The 19,720-nt window shown below is 36.0% G+C and overlaps 1 protein-coding gene across 1 annotated transcript in view; it reads right to left on the bottom strand.

Moving 5' to 3' along the window:
* The window catches only part of HOMER1 (homer scaffold protein 1), an 86,253-nt gene that overhangs the window by 35,124 nt on the left and 31,409 nt on the right, over positions 1–19,720 (bottom strand). Inside the window, exons 4-5 of the mRNA XM_056514738.1 lie at positions 17,131–17,223; positions 10,930–11,072 (exon numbers count right to left, since the gene is read on the bottom strand). Coding sequence (XP_056370713.1) covers positions 10,930–11,072; positions 17,131–17,223 — 236 coding nt within the window. The remainder of the gene's footprint in view (positions 1–10,929; positions 11,073–17,130; positions 17,224–19,720) is intronic.

Consider the following 19,720-nt stretch of genomic DNA (forward strand, 5'->3'; position numbering starts at 1 on the left):
CTGTGAATGAAAAATATTCCAGGGACAGAAATGTTCTTGCAACTTTACCCCATCCTCCCCATTCTGTGTAACTGCTGGAGGAACCTGTACCAGATCAAGGTACAGCTGTCAATTCTGAAGATTTACTCTGGACTCAGAAAGGGTTTTTTTTTCAGGACCTGCATTTATACTTCCTGAATTCATACACCATTTCTACCTCCTCTTAACCCAAGCAGGATTTGGAATAGCAGCACTTCTACCTCATACCTTAGACAAGAATAAATTCATAACTTAAGCAATTCTTGCCAGGTCTCATTGCTTTTGAATTTCCTGCTAATCTCTAGTATTGAGGTAGCAAATTGTCTAAAATTTGAAGTCCACATGGGCTTCATTAACACCATCTAAGCACTTTATAAATGGCAAAGCCCATGGAGGAAAGAATCTATGTTGTGTGTTTTAGAGGAATCCTCACTTAACATTTCATCAAGACTCAAAGTAGAAACGTTTTGTGATTGAAGATGCTTGGCATGTTGTAATTCTGGTCAGATGTAATGTAAGTTGCCCTATTATATATCTAATACTCATAAATCATAATATCTAATATCTAATTCTTGTAAATGACATCACAAATAAATTAAAAGACTGGCTCTTAAGTACAAATATTTGCAGAAGATGGTGCTAGTCATCCCCTTTCTGTTTTCAGAATGTATCTCTTGTCCAAGGAGAGAGGGCAGATAGGAAGGGAGTAATACAGCAAATTCTAAAAGAAATATAAAAATCCATAGACTACATTGGTCATTTCATCTTTAACATGAGATGTTAAAGGGTGAAGTTCCATTTATTTATTTTCTGCTTGGAAGTTTGGGAAAAATGAGTTCTACACTGGTTCAAGAACAGGAATTAAAGTCTTTCTTTAACACTGTCATTATAGATGCTTGTTTATCACCAGGCCTACCGGATGGCAGTGAAATCATAATCCCACAGTTTGAATAGAACTTCAGAAGCAGATATCTAGCTGTTTGTGCAGCTTCTCATGAGATGTGAACATATCTCACAATTTACCACACCTCAAATAACACAGGAGGCACAGCAAACTTGTTGGTGGTATCAGTAAAAAGGATTTAAACTGATACATCCATCCAATGGAGCTTCACTTTTGCTAAAAAGTATACTCAGCTACAGGCTTTTTTCTTATCCCCTCTCTCTTTTAAAAAAGAGAGTATTCTACTTCAAGTATTCTACTGGATTTGGCCTTACAGCCTAAAAAAGTGTAACATCCTTTCTCTTAGAATAAATCAGACAGATAAGAAACAGTAACCGGAAGTTTCAGAACAACAAGGGAGCTGGCAAAACAGACACAATACCTCATGGAGGGCAGAGGGGCCAAGGCACTTGGAAATACAAAGACCCTACAGTTGAAAAGAGCCTCTAACTAAAAGATTCAGGCTTATTTTATTTGTTTTATCATAGAATCACAGAATGGTTTGGGTCGGAAGAGACCTTAATGATCACCTGGCTCCAAGCTGCCTGCCACAGGCAGAGTCATCTTCCACTAGACCAGGTTGCTCAGAGCCCCATCCAACCTGACTTGAACACTTTCAGGGATGGGGGGCATCCATGACTTCTCCAGGCAGCCTCTCCACCCTCATTTTAAGACATCTGGGTGAAGTACTCAATCAACTGAACAGCTGGAGATGTTTCCTCATTAAAAATATACTCTTCATATTCAAGAAGGTATGGCTTGCATGGCCAGGTTTATGTAGACTTTTAAGGAGTAAACTTTAAAGCTACATTTTGAAACTATATTGCTGCTATGACTTGGTACATATTTTAATATATAAAAATTGAAAAAAAGTGCCAAGTTTTCTCTTGCTGAAGTTTTCTTAAAGATGTTTTGAGCTTGTGGACTCTGAACTCAAGACTCTTTTGCAACACTTGAATTTCCTTCACTAAGTGTCAGGTTGTGGTTTTCTTTTAAAGAGTTGAGCAGCTAATAGTTGCTATAAAGTTATTTATTGTAAAGGCACATCAGTTTCGAAAGGCAAAGGGTCCTAAGTGATAAAGTTTACGCTAAAAGTTTTTGGTATAGAGTTCTAAATAGAAGTAAAGTCCTAATTAGAAGTGGAAGCAACTCCTGGTGCAAGACCTGGGAGGGTCAAAGCTGCAGCCACAGCTCCAGTCTTCTTCTGGGCAATGATGATGGTGGTGAGGTGAGAAAAGAAAGAGAAACCAAGAGCATATCTCTCCCCAGTGCATGGATTCTTATACAAAAATTACTCAATAAGCTAAAAACATGAACCTGAACTATTTCTTTTCAACCTATTAGAATTCTAGTTTCTTAGCACACCAGATAACGTATGAGCTACGCGCATGGTTTAACTTGTTCTATCTAAAAAAATGAAAGCAATATTCTTACTATAGTTTTATTATGTCTAAAACTATGTTCCTGGAACCTACACAAAAACTTGTTTTTAACACTAGTATCTAAGACTATGTTTTTCAGCTTTCACTAGAACTGGTTCCTCTACACTAGTATCTAAAACTTTTACTCTTTAAAGTAATTAAAACATATTTTTACTTATTTACATATTCTAAAACTTCAACTTACACCTTGACCTTATGTGTTAGTGGCATAATATACTTCAATTCATTCAAAAGTTTTAATTCAATTCCTGCACTTTAATTTCTCTCTGAAAAATTCGGAGAGGCCTCTGATTTACAAACTCCAACAACTAAGGCATAGGACAGATACATTCTTCCAAAACTGACTGTAAGTTGTGTATCTGATTTTATTAAATAAAACAAAACTAACATGAAGTGAACACTGGGATGAGTAAAACAAAAGAATTGAAATATGACAGTGATGGATATTGCTCTGAACAAATCTTCAATTCTCTTTAATTTTTTTTCTCTAAAACTGTATAATCTTTTCAACAAATTCTTGGATGGAAATATGTACCCTGAAACCCAAAAGCAGATTATTCTTGTGTTTCACAGAAACACATCACAATGACAGAATCAATTTAGAGACAGAAAACAGTAAATTAACAAGTCTGGAAATGTTTCTTATAGATGGTTGCATAAGGGCTGTATTTTCAGTTGGCAAAGGTAAGGGGACTGTCTTGCCCTTGAAACGAAGCAGCTACACAACAGGGACTAGGTGTCTTTATTTTCTACCATACAGTTCTGAGTGGCTGCTGGGGCAGAAGGCACTGAAGAGGTCTCTTTGGTGAGGCAAAGCGTGTGTGTGTGCTCAGACAGGTGCAAACTGTGATACTCTTACCTGCAGAACAGACTGCCATAACAAAGTCTGATTACAAATGGTCCAAATTTCAGGTTCTAAAGAAAACCCCCAGCTTTCTCATCAAGAATTAATCCTAGTCTGAATTTACAGGCATGAGTGGTTCTGTTGGTCTTAAAATACTTTCACATCTCATTTCCACATCTCCTTTCCTAGCCAATGAGGAGGAAACTGTGATGAGTGATCAGACTTTGTGAAAAATCTGTTTGTCCTGCAAAACATCCCCTCTGTCTTTCTTTTTAAATAAGGCTTCTGTTCTCAAGGTCAAGACTTTTGGAAAACCCATTGAGACTCAGGAGATCAATAGCTATGTGGTTGTTCTAGCTTTTTTTTCCCTGGGAACTTCAGGTATCATTGGCCTTCTGGTTTTGTTTCTTTAATGGGAGGCTGAAAAATGGTGAAGTTTCCAATGCAAAGAAGGCATGACATTCGTAGTTTCAAAGTACTAAGTCTTTCCATCGATAAGTTTAAAAGGAAAAGCAGTTCTACACTGTGATTATTTCCTCTCTGAGTTTTTTTGTTTGTTTGTTTTCTTGGAGAACAGTGTGTTGAGACCAGCAGCATTTCCTCAGTGTATTTATTCTCTTTGCTATTAACAACAATTTTCAGTCTTCAAAAAAAATTTTAGAAGACACCTCAAAGAAATCTCTAATGTATTATGGACAGGACTTTGGTCTGCTTCATGCTGCTTCAGAAAAGTTCAGTTTGCACAGATATTGATATCAATATAATCACAAAATTACAGAATGCTAAGGGTTGGAGGAAACCTTAAAGATCATCTAGTCTCAAGCCCCCATGCCATGGACAGGGATACCTCCCATTAGACCAGGCTGCTTAAGGCCTTGTCCAACCTGGGTTTGAACACAGACAGGGTTAGGACATCAATCTCCCTGGGCAATCTGAGCTCCAGTACCTCACCAGATTCAAAGGAATAAATTTTTCCCTAAAATCTAACCTAATTTCATGTAATTCAATTTGCACTGATTACTCCCTGTCCTAGCACTACGGTTCCTGATGAAAAGTCTCTCTAACTTCCCTGTAGGCTCCTTCATATACTGAAGGTTGCTATCAGGTCCCAACACAACCTTCTCTTCTCCAGGTTCAACAGCCACAACTTTTTCAGACTGTCTTCATAGAGAAGGTGCTCCAGTGCCCTTAATCCTGATCCTTATACCTAATCCCTTCTTACTGGTTGAAAGGTTTCCTATTATGACACTAGACAATATGAAAAACGATGGAAGCAGGAGTAAAGAAGACATGAGATATCAACTGTCTACATAAGATCTTCTAAAATACAGTTTCAATTATGCTTTTTGAAAATATGATGGCATGCTTAAATTTATAATTCAAAATCCATCCGATTTTAAATAATATATTTACAAATCATACCATGCACAAACCCCACAGAGACTGCTCACGAATTTAAGCAAGTATTCACTCTGGTATCAAAATGCACAATAGAAAAATCTTGTTACTCAACTTGGAAAATCTAGACTAAAGAGGGCAGCTCCTCCACTACTACCTAAAAATAACAAAAACAGGTAACTTCATGCTTGAGAGTAGATTCCTAAAATGAATTAATGCAGCTCAAAAACTGTATTCTTGAATACATTAACAAAAGTAATGATTTTTAAATAACGGGTGCAACAAAAAATCCAACCCAAGCCTACTTAAATCGGATTTAGTGTTAAGTATCACATACCCCAGTTCACAAAGCCAATGCTTACAATTGCTGAAGTACCAACAATCTTTAATGTCATCCACACTTTGAATAGACTGGACCCAATGGATATACTTTAAAAAAAAATTTAATTCCCTAAGCAAGATAATTTTTTTTTTTTTTTTGGTTTTAACTGTTTTGGGGTTTTTTCTCTCATGTATGTGGTTAAAAGAGAAAAATCACATATTAGAAGTAGCATGGTTTTGGCTTGTTACAGTTTTTTTAAATATAAATTGTATAAGCATTACATTCCTCCTCTAAGAATGTACTTGACAGGTATGTTTCAAGAACGTTCTCTTGTCCCTGAGGACGGTATTTATATCATCTAATTTCAGACACCCAGCTAATATAATTTACATCACTGTCTTGGAGTTCTCACTAAATAAACCTCAGGAAGTAAGCAATTCACATACCAAAAATAAGAACATGCCTAGGTGCACAAGGGAGATGGTGAAATTACTCTCTTAAGTGCTAGATTATTTTTAGTTTTTTGCTTTCACCCATTTCCCCAGCTATTAAAATTAGCTCTGTTAGTTCCAGAGTTTCTTAATTTTAAAGTTAAGTAACACATACATAACATGGACATTCTTCCTCTCTGCCTCTCCTTCCATTACTAGAGATACATGGTAAACCATTTTTATAAGGTATTTCAAAGATATCTTAAAGAATCATATTAAAGAATTACCAAAATCAGGGAAGTCAGATATAAAAAGAATAATTACACAAACACAATGTGACACCTTCCTTTCAAACCACTAATTTCCTAGAAGGAATTTTTATTTTGAAGGAGACTCTACTTGAGCTAGATTCCAGCAGCTTAGGCAAAAGTGCAGGAGCTCGGGAAGCAGCAGGAATTGGGTCAGGGAAGGAGCGAAGAGCACCAGGCTCATCCCAGTGGAGCACAAGAGGCTGGAAGAGCAGTACAGCTGGCCTTTGCAACATCAAAAAATGTTGGTTGAAGGCAAGCAGATCTAGGTCTAAGTTCCTATATTAACTAGTTCTTTGCTTACACTGTCAGCAGAAACATATCATCTCTGAGTTTCTTCTCTGAATGTGACACAAGAAATAATAATCTTGTTCAACAGAGCAATTGAATTTTGCAGAATTCCTCGAGTGTGCCCTAAAATGTCACAGTTCATGATAGTACTGTGCAATGTGAAGAAGTTGCTGCCTTTTATGTTATACAGAAACCTTTCAGAAAATGCCTGATTTTACACTTTTCCATTCCAGAAAGCTTTCAAAACCCAAGCAGATAAAGTTTACAGCAGCTTGATCTCATCTCATAGCTGTTCTTTGGGCAGGAGCTTTGATTAGAGAGCATACGAACTTCCTCACAATAATAAATTATTCTCAGATCAGGCTAAAAAACATTCAAACCAAATAATTTTTTATAAAGCAATATGCATCCCAGGACTACCTGGTAAGGAAGCATAATTCTATAATAAACATCCAAATACTACGATTTCAGTTTAAATTCAAATTACAAAATATCTCAGTAATTTTCAACTCAAAGATTTTTCTTAAAGCCAAGTTAACAGTTCTGCCTGATTGACAAAGTGCCTGCACTATAACACAACAACAATGTTTAAGCTTGTAGAAGAGAGTAGTTTTAATACACACAGTGAAAAAATCTACTGAAGAGATTACTATATACAAGTTTTAATGATAACTCAGAGAAAGAGTATTACCTACCAGAAAGACTTTTTGGTTTTTCTCTGTTGTACAGCATTGGATTTACATGCAGCATTATTAAATGGTAATCTATCTAGACAATAACACATTGAATATACAGGTGTCATTCGAATTAAGTCCATTTTCACTAAGGCAATGAGTCAAAATTCCCTAATAAAAACTTGAATACAAAACCAAGAGTTTTAACTAACAAGCAACAAACACACACTTTATATATTGTCTGATCAAAACATTATGTAATAGAAATTCCAAGTTTAGGCATTACAAAATAAAATGAGGTAACAGGTACAAGTCATGGTTGACAGGAAATTGAAGACTTTCAAAGTTTGTCCCAGTAGAATCCTCTTACATTTTCTTTCTGAAAATGTGTTTTATCAGCTTCTTAAGGTGTCAAAAATGGAATAAAGCTTTTTATAAGTAAACGCATTTTCTTCAAGAGTGAAAGAGCAAGTCCAACAGTTATCAAAAAGCAGCACTTGCAAAGTTCACCAGATACACTATTCAGCCTTAGAATATAATTCAAGTATTAAAACTGAATAGTTTAATAAAAGTTTTAATCCTCATGGTGCATAGTAGACAATTCCTAGTCATGTGAAAACTTTAAATGTCAGTCACATCTGTAGCAGCCAAAAATTTTTAGCAACTTTTTTCTCTCCAAACCCCACTTTATAATCAACAGTTTTCAGTTGGAGAAAAAGACAAAAAAAATCACAAATTGAAGAATGTGGAAAATGTTTTTAAAAAGGAAATATATCTGAGGATACTAAATTTTACTTGAGAACCGAAATATGTACATATAACAAAAATATGTCTATTTTTTGGTCTTAATTTAAATGTTAGATTTGATTACCTATATTCTGCTAGGAAAAAAGTCTTCTTGGACTAGCTGTTGTTCAGAAAAGGACAGATAAGTGCCACAAACAAGACTTTTAAAAATTCTAATGCCATTCCTTACTCTGTCATTTTACTTCATTTATTCTGGCAACATTTACCCATGACAGCAGTGCTCAGCCTATAGTATATTCCAGGATGTGGGATTTCACAGCAATATTACTTCATTGTTCAACATTAGCCATCATACATAGCTTAAAAAAAGCAAGATATTTATTTTAGTGCAAGACTTGTAACTGTAGAGTACACTTATTTCTCAAGCAGCTTGAAGAAGAAGCTTGTGAAGAGCATTACCATTTTCTAGAGATGAATTAAATTGAAGCAGCTAGACTTCAGCACTGTAATGCTCAAGGGATATTAATGGAATTTTAGACATTCTGAAGACTGTTAATTTCAATTCTTACAACTACTTACTGAAATAATAAGACATTTGAATTCTAGTAAAACTCAGGTGACTCAAGTAATGCTGAGTTTTGGGGTCAGAAAATAACTATAAATACAAAAGTAGTCTACACTTACACTGCTGAAACAAAAAACCTCAGCTACTTATGCTAAGACCCAAAGGGCAGAAGAAAACGTATCTAGCCTGCAAAGACATGTTATAACAAAATCCAACTGAACATTTTTCAGTAGGATATAAACTAAAGCATGACCTTCACACCTGCAATTTCTGACCTTTTCCACTCTTGTCAGACTTCCAGATCATAAAAGGACATGAAATCCCTTCCTTGAATCACTGTTTTGACAGTAGCCCCCTTCAAACCTTTAGTTGTCCCTCTCCTCTGCCACAGGGGCACCTGGCTGTGCCACAGCTCTCTGTGCCACAGAACTGCTCACCTCATCCTGCACATGAAGCCACAACATTGCCCCTTGACTGCGTGGGCTCCTTCTGTGCTGCCCCACACTGCCTCAGTGTGCTCCAACACACACTGAGGACCACACCCCTTCATTCCTCACACAGTAAGTATCTAGCGTTAATGCCAGAGCAGAATAGAGCTTTCCCGTTTATTGAATAAAAGAATTTGCCATGGTAGTGTTATTTCAGGGCAGTGGAAATCAGTCTGGGTGACTCTCACGGGCCCTACAGCCAAACTCATTGCAGGGAAATCCACAATGCCTTTTTTTCTGAAAAGCACCTAGAGATTGATCAGCAGTTTCTGGACTAAAGGCAAATAAGTGAAAAGAAATGCCACAAGCAAGACAACACTCAAATGCCCTTGCAGCATTACCCTCCTCACCCAGAAGTGCTGACTAAACTTTACCTTTGCTGAAATGCAGGATGCAGAAGGAAAAGGCTCAGGATCAGCAGAAGTTACCAGGGTGCACAAGGAAAAGGCTCAGTTCAGCAACTCTTCTCCATCACACATGGAGTGACACATACATACCACATCAGAAAGGCAGGGAACAAGGGGAAGCACAGCTCTTTTCTGCACTCCTGACACAAAAAGTCCAGGGAAGTCCAGTAATTGGGACATAAGGTTTTAATTTTTTTTTCCTTGTATGTCAGGGAAAGCAGACTGCCTGCAGAGAGCAGGACCCTTTTAGACAGGACAAGCAGCTAGGTGTGTCTACCTAGTTGCCTATTTATTATTATGAAAACCCTTTGTCCATTTAACCAGGATTAACACAGTCCTGGAGGCTTCACTTTCCATCTCCTTTGTGCATGTATTTCATGCATCTTTATTTATTTATAATAAATAAATAATACTTATTTATTAATAATAAAATCCTTACCTATTCCAATATTTACTTTATTTCAAAGAAGTTTATAATCTTGGGTTTTCTCGAGTAATAGTTCACTAACAAACTTGAAGCTATCATTAGCAAGACAAAGCACAGGCCTTTTGAGAATGAACAAGAAGTAAACCTAAAAATGCAGAGTTATTGTTGGAAGATTAATTCTAGCTATTGATATCTAACAGAACAAAAACCTAAAACTAGGCACTGACACTGCATACATTAAGTAGATAGAAAAATGCAATGCATGTAAAAGTTCTGTAAACTCTATTCTACATCATTAAAAATGACAACAGGGTTTCAAGTGTTTTCAGTAATGCTCAATGGATAGCAAACTTAGTTACTACACTGGCATACCAGAAAACATATTTACATGTGCAGAACCAGAGGGGACATATTCAAACTATCTTTTTTTTAAAGAACAAACCACACTAATCACGTGTGGACTTCATCACAAACTCCTTTTCGCAAAAATATTTATGGAAAGTTCCGATACTCAAGCAGTTTAAATAAACTTGTTACAGAACACAGATAGATCTGCAACATTTGTAATACTCCTTGTTCATGCACATAGCATTCTCACAATGCACCATTTCTTATGAAATATAGAATGCATGCACTAGTGACAGTATAAAAATAAACAATCATTCTGTTAAGAAAAAATAGTGTAAGAGTGTTTTTCTAATTTGAAAAACTCATATTATTTTTTCCAGAAACTTAACAGTATTTTCTCTTACAAAAACAGAGATTTTCTGCACAATTTTGGTTTCACTTGTGCTCACTTTGAATTGCATTACATATCTGAAGTATTAATAATCCCCAAACTTTGATCAAGAGCTTTTAAACTCTACTTAAGTTGAATTACACAATACTTAAAAAATAAATCTAATATTTCTAGCTATGTTCTAACTTTATTAAACATTTCACTTACTCTTCATGGTCCCAATAAATTATGTGTTTTATTGATTACTTCTAATAGGCAAGATATATCCATTGTAACTTGTCACTTGTATAATTAAATAAAAAGTCCTACCTTTCTCAAAGAACAGAGCACAGCATTCTTAGTGCAAAAAACTAGAATTCAGTTTGAAGCAGAGCTGCACTTATCTTGTATTTTGAAAAAAGTTGACAAATTTTACAATTGTCAGAGAACTGTTAAATTAATTAAAGCCTGCTTTAAACTTTGTAATCCAAAAATGCTGTAAGAGTCCCTTTTCTTCCAAGAGCTTGTCAATGAGATGTTGACATCCAGTCCCACCAGCCATTTAAAGAATGTTTATAATAATCATGTAATTGGAATATTCTATGAAGCAGGTAATTTTACTAAGAGCTCAGATATTGAAATATTGATTCCTGTTAAAGGGACACCTACACTAAGCAGTCTTCAAGGGCTGATCAAACTATAATGTTCCCCCAAATCTTATTCCAAGAGTTTTTTTTTGTTGTTGTTGTTTTTGTTTTAATTAGAAAAAATATTACAAATCCAAAAGTTCATTTTTGGGGTGAGGGGTGGGTTTGCTTTGTTTCCCCAAACAACATGGGAGAAGGTCCCTTTAACAAGGAAGCAGATATGTATCACTTAATCAGGATGTGGGAATGGAATCTGTACCTATGGGTAAATGGCAATGCGTTCTGTGTTGGTTCAGCCCTTGGTTCTGAGTTCTGCGTCACTTCTGGCATCGCTCGCTCGTCATCTGTCCCGTTAATGCTTTCCGGAGTTAAAGGAGACTGAATATCCCCTCCAGCTGATTCCTTAAGTGAACAAACAACACATTAAAATTACAAACTGACCTGCTCAGAAAGGTTATGCACATAAAAGCACCAACATCCATTCTTAAACAATACAAAAATTTTAGCTAGTATTAATACAATGTTCAGATTTCCAGCATCCCTCAGGGTCACATTTCATAATGTGTATTCACTATAGAAGTATATAACCAAAAGATTCAGATTGTCTTGAACAAAACACAAGTGGCCTATGAATCCTTTGCAAGATCCAACCTTCCACTTACTACAGATCTCTCACCTGGAATTACATTCCACTCTCATTCTGACACATGGTGGGTGACTCGACACTTGGAACTCCTGCCTCATATTTTACATTCTAATGCAGTGAAATAAATAATTCAGGTATTTGTTTCAAAATCTAGCTTTTGTGCTGTTTACTAACCAAAGTGAAAAGTGGAGGATCACTGTGTGCTCCCAGTTTCACCTATGAGCCATCTGTAAGGAACACTTGTACAGCAAAATACAGGCAAAAATTTTCATGGGCATGCTAGCCTGGCCTAGCTCTTGCTGGTCATGCAATTATCTGGGAAGGAGAATACTCCAGCTACACCCAGGTGTACACATAGCTATGGCTATGCCATTGGACACCTGAAGAACTTAATGGTTGCCTCCCAGCAGAAGGCACTGCTGTGGTTTTCATTACCCTTCATCACACCAGCACGTATGTTTGTGTGTACATTTAAGTAAGAAAAAGAACAGAGCTGACAATATAAAGAGGCAAATGGATTATTCTATACAAATGGCATGCTTTTGTCTTCTACTACTATTATTATTATTATCATCATCCAAGAGGATAGACAGTTTCCATAGACAATAAATGAAAGGCTTTCTGGATCTAAAAGGTTTTCTTCTACTTTTTCTTCTTCTAAAACTATATTATGTATTCTAAAAAATTACATACCACAGTCTAAAAAGTCTGGATAGATTGTATCTTTAAGATAAAATTCCTGCAACACCACTACTAGATACATAAAATCAGAAACTATTACTAAAATGTTCTAAATGTGAATGGACAAAAATTATTCCAATAGAAGGGAAAAAAAAGTACAAGTTCCACCTAGGCTTATTTTTCAATAAAGTACTTCCATAGACTTCTAATATGAATGAAATTCAAGTAACAAAAGTTAAGACAGAAAAACATCCCAGTCTATGTAATAGCTAAAGGATAATGGCCTGCAAATTCATAAACAAAAGAAACATCAGTTTCTAGTGCATTTCTCTTCCACAAAAAGTACACGTTAATCAGTTCTTCACACATTCACAACTACCCCTGCCTAACAAGTAATTTATTTGCAGACAACTCTAATGGACCTGGATCTGAACAAGGCACCAAATATAATAGAAAAAAACACTTACACTGAAAAGATTTTTCACAAATGTATACAAATAATATGTTCCCATTTTATATTAATTAAAGAAGTTAAACAATTTGTGAGATCTGCATCTGTAATTAAGCTTTTATTACATACCATTATAAGTTCACATATCCACTCCAGATTTTACAAAACTGGGAATGACATTGTGCTATTTCATACTTAAACTAAACAGAATAGCAGGGTATTCATCAAAAGACATCTTAAATTTCAGTATCTTAAAAAGAACTGCACATGCACTGAGTCTTTAGAGTAAGAGTCCTCAAAGTAAAACAAACAGACCTTACAGCACAGATCAAACAACCTTTTAGTGATAACAATAAGGAACAGGAAAAAAAGGAGAGGTCAGTGGTTCTAAAATCATGAACAAGCACAAACAAGTCCAGCATGGTTAGTTGTTGAGTATTATACTGACATCCCAGTAAGGATTCAACACTTCTCCCTGGCACAGCTATTCCTCATAACACTACTTTGCTCAGGCTGGCAATGGCATAAGTCTGCTGGCTACTGCCATCCTAACATGTATGAAACGCTGCAACGTTTGTTGCAGAAATTCATGTAACATCGCAGAAAGTGACCTTTTTCACAAGCTCAAAAGTAAATTTTGTACTTCTGCCAAGAAAAAGACAAAAAAATTATAGAACAGGATCATTTTGCCAAAACCAACCATTTCTTGCACTAATAATTATGTGATTGTAAAACTTTTCAGACAATAGTCATTCCTAATAATTTGCACAGAAGGGGCTCAGAATCATAGACAAGACTATTTTGACTAAATTACCTCCCCCCATACACACAATTTCAGAAACCAAAAAGGCTCTTAATCTGAAATGACCAGGGTAAAAACAAAAACAACTATCAGAGTATAGTCATCCCTAGAAAAACTGAGGTTCAGATGCCAACTGATTGGGGTGAAACCACTCAAGACTGATGGGGTGCAACTGCAAACTGTACAAACTGCTCTATTTGGTTCTGTACTTAAATCTAATTAAGGTTACTTTTAATAAAAAAAAGGCGTGTGGGTAGGTGGACACAACTGTCAGGCTATTGTTTAATGCAGCTCAGTGAACTCCATACCCAACTGTAAGTGCATGGGGAAGCTTGTAACTGAGAATGGACCATGGGTGGTTTGCCTCTAAGATCCATGAGCTTATAGCAAGAGCAAAATTATGAATCTGGGAAATAGGAGGTGGCAGAGCAGGGGAGCCAGCATTTCAGTTTTATATAAGCATGCTAAGAGGACTGTAAGTTGTTATTACCTAAGGCTCAGTTAAATGGACACCAGATGGTACAGCTATGTGCATAGGTGGTCTTAGAAGTCCCGAAATAGACAACTTCTTTCTAGACAAAAGCCTCCAGACATACCAGATATAGATAAATTGTGTACTATTATATTAATCTGTCTTCATTCAGATGGCTTTAAAGAACAGGTTCTCCAACAGGAACAATGTGTTTCTCTTCATTTTGAGAAAGCCCAGTGCACTCAATGGGATTTACGTGTAACAAAGCAGCATCTCTCTTCCAATTTGGTGGTCTAGGCCACTGTCTTTCTCTGAACAAGTTAAGTTCCCTTTATAGTTAAGGTAAATGGTGATTTTATCTATTATCTGATATTCTGGAAAAATAAAGCCTGCTGGTAGACAGGCAGAGAATAAGGAGATTGAAAAGTTTAAAATTGGCAGCAGCATTGCTTCAGAGAAAAGGAACTCCTGTTATGAACTACAAATTAGGCTGTATATGGTTTTCTTTCTACTGTGTGTTTACACTAAAAAAAAACCAAAAAAACCAGAAGAACATATTCCATCAAATGAAACAAAATATCAAAAAACCCCACAGAACATCTACTTCCTGGTCATTGAGGCACTTTATAGGAGCAACACTTTGCTAAAGCTCATAACACTTGGCAGAATCAACTTAATTTCTGTCATCTTCTGTGGACTTTAGGCAAAATTGCTCTGAAGTTCTAACAAGGCTAGAGTCTACTAAGTATTTGAACTGCAAGTACATATCCAATTTCTGAGATATTCTTGCTGATCTCTCTTAATTTCTATTTCTCTGTAGTTTCCCAAGATTTTGCTTGGCATTCAGAACTGAAACTCACATGTAGCAGAGGTACTTTCAGGCATGCATCAAACAATAGTGAAAGCAAAAGTCTTGTGCAGTGTTTTGTTACATTAGTTGTAGAGATATTTCATAAAGATTCAATCTGTAAAGACATACTGAGGCAGAAAAGCACACTTTTACTCTTTTAGGATTCTGAAGTAGAAAGGGTGGGAAATGTACCATATCCAGTACTTGAATTAATAACAAATAACAAGGACATTTTCTAAAGCTGTTAAGTTTGATGGGCATATTTTCCATTTTTGGTATACAATATTTTCCTACTTATTATTGATTTAATACAGAAAGATATCTGCATGTCCAAGACTGCAGAGGGACTGACCCTTTTAGATAAATGAGTTACCTGTACAGAGTTCATATACCTCCCAATGTGCTTCCTGTCAATGCTGTCAAAGCTCCAATAAAAAAGCCAAGCTCCTGCAAAGTGTTTACTGACCCCTAAAATGTTTCCTTCTCTTTCACTCTCACCCTCTTCAATGGATCACTATGCAAAAGGGAAAGAAGGGCTATGAAACTATTCAGAAAGACAACAATTGAATTGTTTGCCTTGCAGCTGCCTTTTAGCAGATGATGGAAATGAGAGCAGGTCATCTTTCAAATATCTCTACAGTCCCATCTTCCATCCCTGGTACCAAGCACCCACCCTCCTGCCAGTCACAAATCCGACTGAATGAGCCCCATACCATGGAAGTGCTGGAGTCTGCCATGATGCCACTGCCTCTTACCTCTTCTAGACCCTGAAGTTCTTCATTTGATTCCCTTCTCTCTAGGGAACTAGTATGTGAAGGCTACTATGCTCATGTGTCAGCACTTGCACTAACTGCACTACTCATAATAATACACTACCTTATCAACACAGTGAAAAGCCAAGAGAAGAAAAGAAAGGCCTGAATAGGAAATTATTCTTAAGTGTGCCATAATGAAATCACAGCCCTCAACAGGCATTATAGAATCACTCAGAGTAACATTGCTGTAACTGCCTACAGTATAAAATGTTAGGTTTCAAATGTAAAAAGAACTCTGTACAGGAAAATGAACAACATTAATAGCTTACACAGTATAAGAGAAAGCTTTAACCCTGACGAGCTGCAAGACAAAAGCATCTTGTCTCTGAGTGAATAGCTCAAATTTATGTCCAAGCCACGTAATAAGTCACTCCATGTGACAGTGTCAGATTTAACTTCTGAGTCTAAAATGTTAATCAATGTGTCAAAAGAGAAGCATAATATTTTTGTGCCTACAACATCAAGTAATTAGAGGCCTGGGTGAAGCACGTAATTGTTTCTAAAGTCAAGTGTATACTATTGAAAAGTGAGTAATATTGAAATACATACTTCCCATTGTCTCTGTGGAATTTATCAGAAATTTAGAGACAGTAAAGTAAACTCATAAAACTCCCTGCCTTTCTTTTTTTTCCATTTCAGTGAAGCAAGCAGTTTCCCATTAACAGCAAGAGCCAGCCTAGTGTTCGGGCAAAATGCCTACTGGGGAAACAACACAAGGCTTGTTCATTGTGTATGTTCTGATTTCCACTGACTTCTCTTGGTAGGACACCAGATGTAGATTTCTGGTAGCAATAAAACTATTCATGCAGCATGCTACAAACTGCCTGCCATCCTTACTCCATCAAAGAGAAGGAGCCTATTACAGTAGAAAGCACTGAAGATACACTGATTCAATGGAAAAAGATTCCCAGAAAAAATGGTTCAGTCTACTCAACTTAGGAATCCCTGATGTAGTTTTAAAGCTGTTGCATTCTCCAGAAAAAGGAATTGCCTTTGTCTTCACTACTGCTTAAAAAAAGCAAATAGCTAACTGAGTAAAAAATCTTGGGCAGGAGGAATACTGGAGAGATGGGGAATAAAAGCCTCAAGGAATTTCTTTTTTCAAAGAAAATTCAAAGTATCCATAATAAATTTTAGTCCTAACTAACGTAAATGTGAATATAGTAACTGACTCTCCGATGAGGCCTAGATTAACTCAGTTCATATTTTGAGATAACTTTTATAAACTCTTCCTGTACATCATGACTAACTGCAGTAAAACTCCAGAACCAGCCTGTGAATCTATTGTCTCTCTTCAACACATCTCACAAAAGAAAACTACACAGTAGAAAATAAAAACAGCTTGCTGTTTCAACCTTTATTTCTGGTGCAATGATCTTCCTATAAAATTATTTACAGTGCACCACCAGAAGCTTTGTAGATACAATAGGAAATAGCACAAAAAGTGTTTAGTATAGTTCATTTACATAACCAGCTTTATTCATTTTCTTGCAAAAGCTGAAATAAAGGAAAAGAGGAATAAAAAAAAGCACCCAATTTTATTTTAAAGCAAGCCCTTTTGACTTGTTTGTAGTATATGCTAAACGTATTTTTAAGACTTCTTGATACTCTTGCTGACTGATGAGAGAATTCTCAGAAGCTGAGAAATTGCTTCTTAATTTTGAATACATATGCATATAAGGAACAATACAGTTAGTAGCACAGACAAGAAGTATGATGCTTGAATCAGCCAATAAGACTCACTTGAGAGGGTGTACTTGTTAACTCCATCTTTTCATGGGATTTTTCCTTTGCTATTCGTGCAGCTTCTTTGAACTCTTGAAATTTTTCAGCAAACTGAGGTACATATGTTTAAAGAATAAAAAAAGAGAGAAAGAGTAGGCGTGAAATAATACATTACATGCAGAATAGAATACTGTACTTTGCATTTCACAAAGTCAAATTCTGTCAGTAATTTAAATTTTTTTCTTCTTATTAAATACTCACTTAAATGAGTTACACAGTGACATATCTTTCAGGCATAATGCATACTCCTTACATGTCAGGAAAATGGCAATGCAATGAAGCATGATCTGTTGCTGGTAGTTTTAAGATACTCACCTCAGAGATGGCTAATAATAGGGACAAACTGCCTTGCATAGCTGCTTTCAGATTCAGGTTTTATCCTTCTCAAAAACAAATAATCTGCTTCTGAAAGCCTAATTGTGGTCAGCATGAGCCTGGAAAGCTTTCAATGTACTTTGTTCTTTCATGACTGAAACAATACTGACTTCTTCTCAAATTTTATCTGCATTTATAATTTCAATAGCTAATTAGAAAAGAAACAGTGGAAATACTGTGTTCATCTCTAGAACATTCATTGACATCAATCAAGTTAAAGAACAAATTAATTCAACTAGAACTGCTTATACTGAGCATTAAATAATGAAATTCCACATGGAACTGCCACAAGAGGCTTTATTTCTATGCTACATGCACCTCTTCCAGAAAATAGCTAAAGCAGTAATTTAGAAATATATGCCCCCTTAAACCTGAAAGGTTAAATCAATTAGTTAAGAATAGGGCCTGGTTTCTCTGGCTAGGAAAAAAACTGGATTCACAGCTCTCATCTTTCCACTACACTAATTGCTAGAGTAGCCACACACTTGTTTTTTTTGTCCTACTGCTTTTATACAGAATATTATCTAAATATGATCAGTTTAAGAGCAAAATGATGTTGCATAAATATCAGAAGCTTCTCCAGCAGCTTCTGGATCTCTTTGGCAGCAGCACATGAAAAAATTGTTTTGCACTCAATGTATATACAAGGTACAAAGGCTACAATTTGTGTTGCACAACCTCACCAATTATTTTCAATCAGAACTTCACTTACTGCACAAGGCCTAAAAAAGCTTACTGTCTTTAAACCTTTTTCTGCTAGGCTACTAGTATCTGAGGAAATGTAATTTCTCTCCACTTGTATCCTGTATTTAATTTGTTATGTTATTTGAAAGCTTATTTTTCCTGAAAGTTTAATCCAGCATCAAAAAAAAGTCTCAGAACAGATGATGAAATTGGCAACAGATCACCAGAACCAGATAAAAATACTTTTTGAAGGCTTGTGCCTAAACCTCAAAATCTCATGGGTAACTTATTATTTAAATCAGGCTTAAGACCAGAGAATTATTAAATGGCAAATACAATGCTGAGGTTTAGAATAAATGGCTGGAGACAAAGGCAGTAAATATGACTGTCATAGAAAAGTTTTTAAAAAACTTTTAAAAAATAGACAGAATTCTAAGAAAGAACCATAAACGCCCAATTTGATTGAGATTTTCACAACTTCTCTAGAATTCTTTGAGACAGCCAGGTGATGGGCAATAGCTATCTCTTGGTAATATTCCTGAATAATAAAGATGAGGTCTCATGGTATGAAAGATCACATTTCTGGAAGATCACATTTTTAAGGAAAAGATGAAAAATTGTGCATGGAGACTACGTAAGGCTGCTGCCAGTATCCATGGTGGCACTTTCCATTTAGCATTCTTTAAGTTTTATGGAATAAATCATGTCAGCTAACTCAAGAAGGTAAGACAGCAAACCCTAAAAGGAGTATTTCTTCTCATACATCAGGATACTACCAAAAGCATGGACATATTCTAAATGAGAAAGTAGTCTCAATTTTTCCTGACAGTGAAAGGACATTCTGTTTCTCCTACTGCAGCAGCAAGAGGGACTCTGCTAAAAAATCATGGTCCTGTGAATATTCTCAGGTATCTTTCAAGTATCACTGACATCTGATGGAGCAGTCTTGAGATGAATTTGTGGTCTAACATTGAGAAGAGACCTAGTGAATAGAAATAAATGTTTAATTAATTTTCCTATATACTGTTTGTATGTGAAGCTGATTAGAGTGCTTTTACTTTTCCATCAGACAGTTTTACTCTACTAATTCCTATTCACAATAATTGTGAGGCTGCCATTGTTGCACTCTAGCAATTAGTTCAGAAGGGCAAGGGGACAAGAACAAAAATGGTACAAAAGTCAAAAGTACTATAAGACATTCAGACAATAAGGTGAGAATAAACTTCAATAATATAAATAATTGCAGCAGATAAACTGTGGAAATTGGTCACAGACTAGACCAACTGTTTTTTTATAGTTCCAGGAGCCTTTTGTTCCCTGGAACTTAATACACTTACAATCCTAAAGTGCTAGTTGTATCAGAGTGCTATGGTAAAGCTGGCTATGATGCAGAGGAGTGAGAGTAAGTAATCTGAGGGAAAGACTAAACAAGAAGGAGAATATAGACATGATTTCTCTAAAGGTACAGGGCAGATCTAAATCAAGTCTT

This window comes from Oenanthe melanoleuca, chromosome Z (assembly GCF_029582105.1).
Source record: "Oenanthe melanoleuca isolate GR-GAL-2019-014 chromosome Z, OMel1.0, whole genome shotgun sequence".
Taxonomy (NCBI): Eukaryota; Metazoa; Chordata; class Aves; order Passeriformes; family Muscicapidae; genus Oenanthe; species Oenanthe melanoleuca.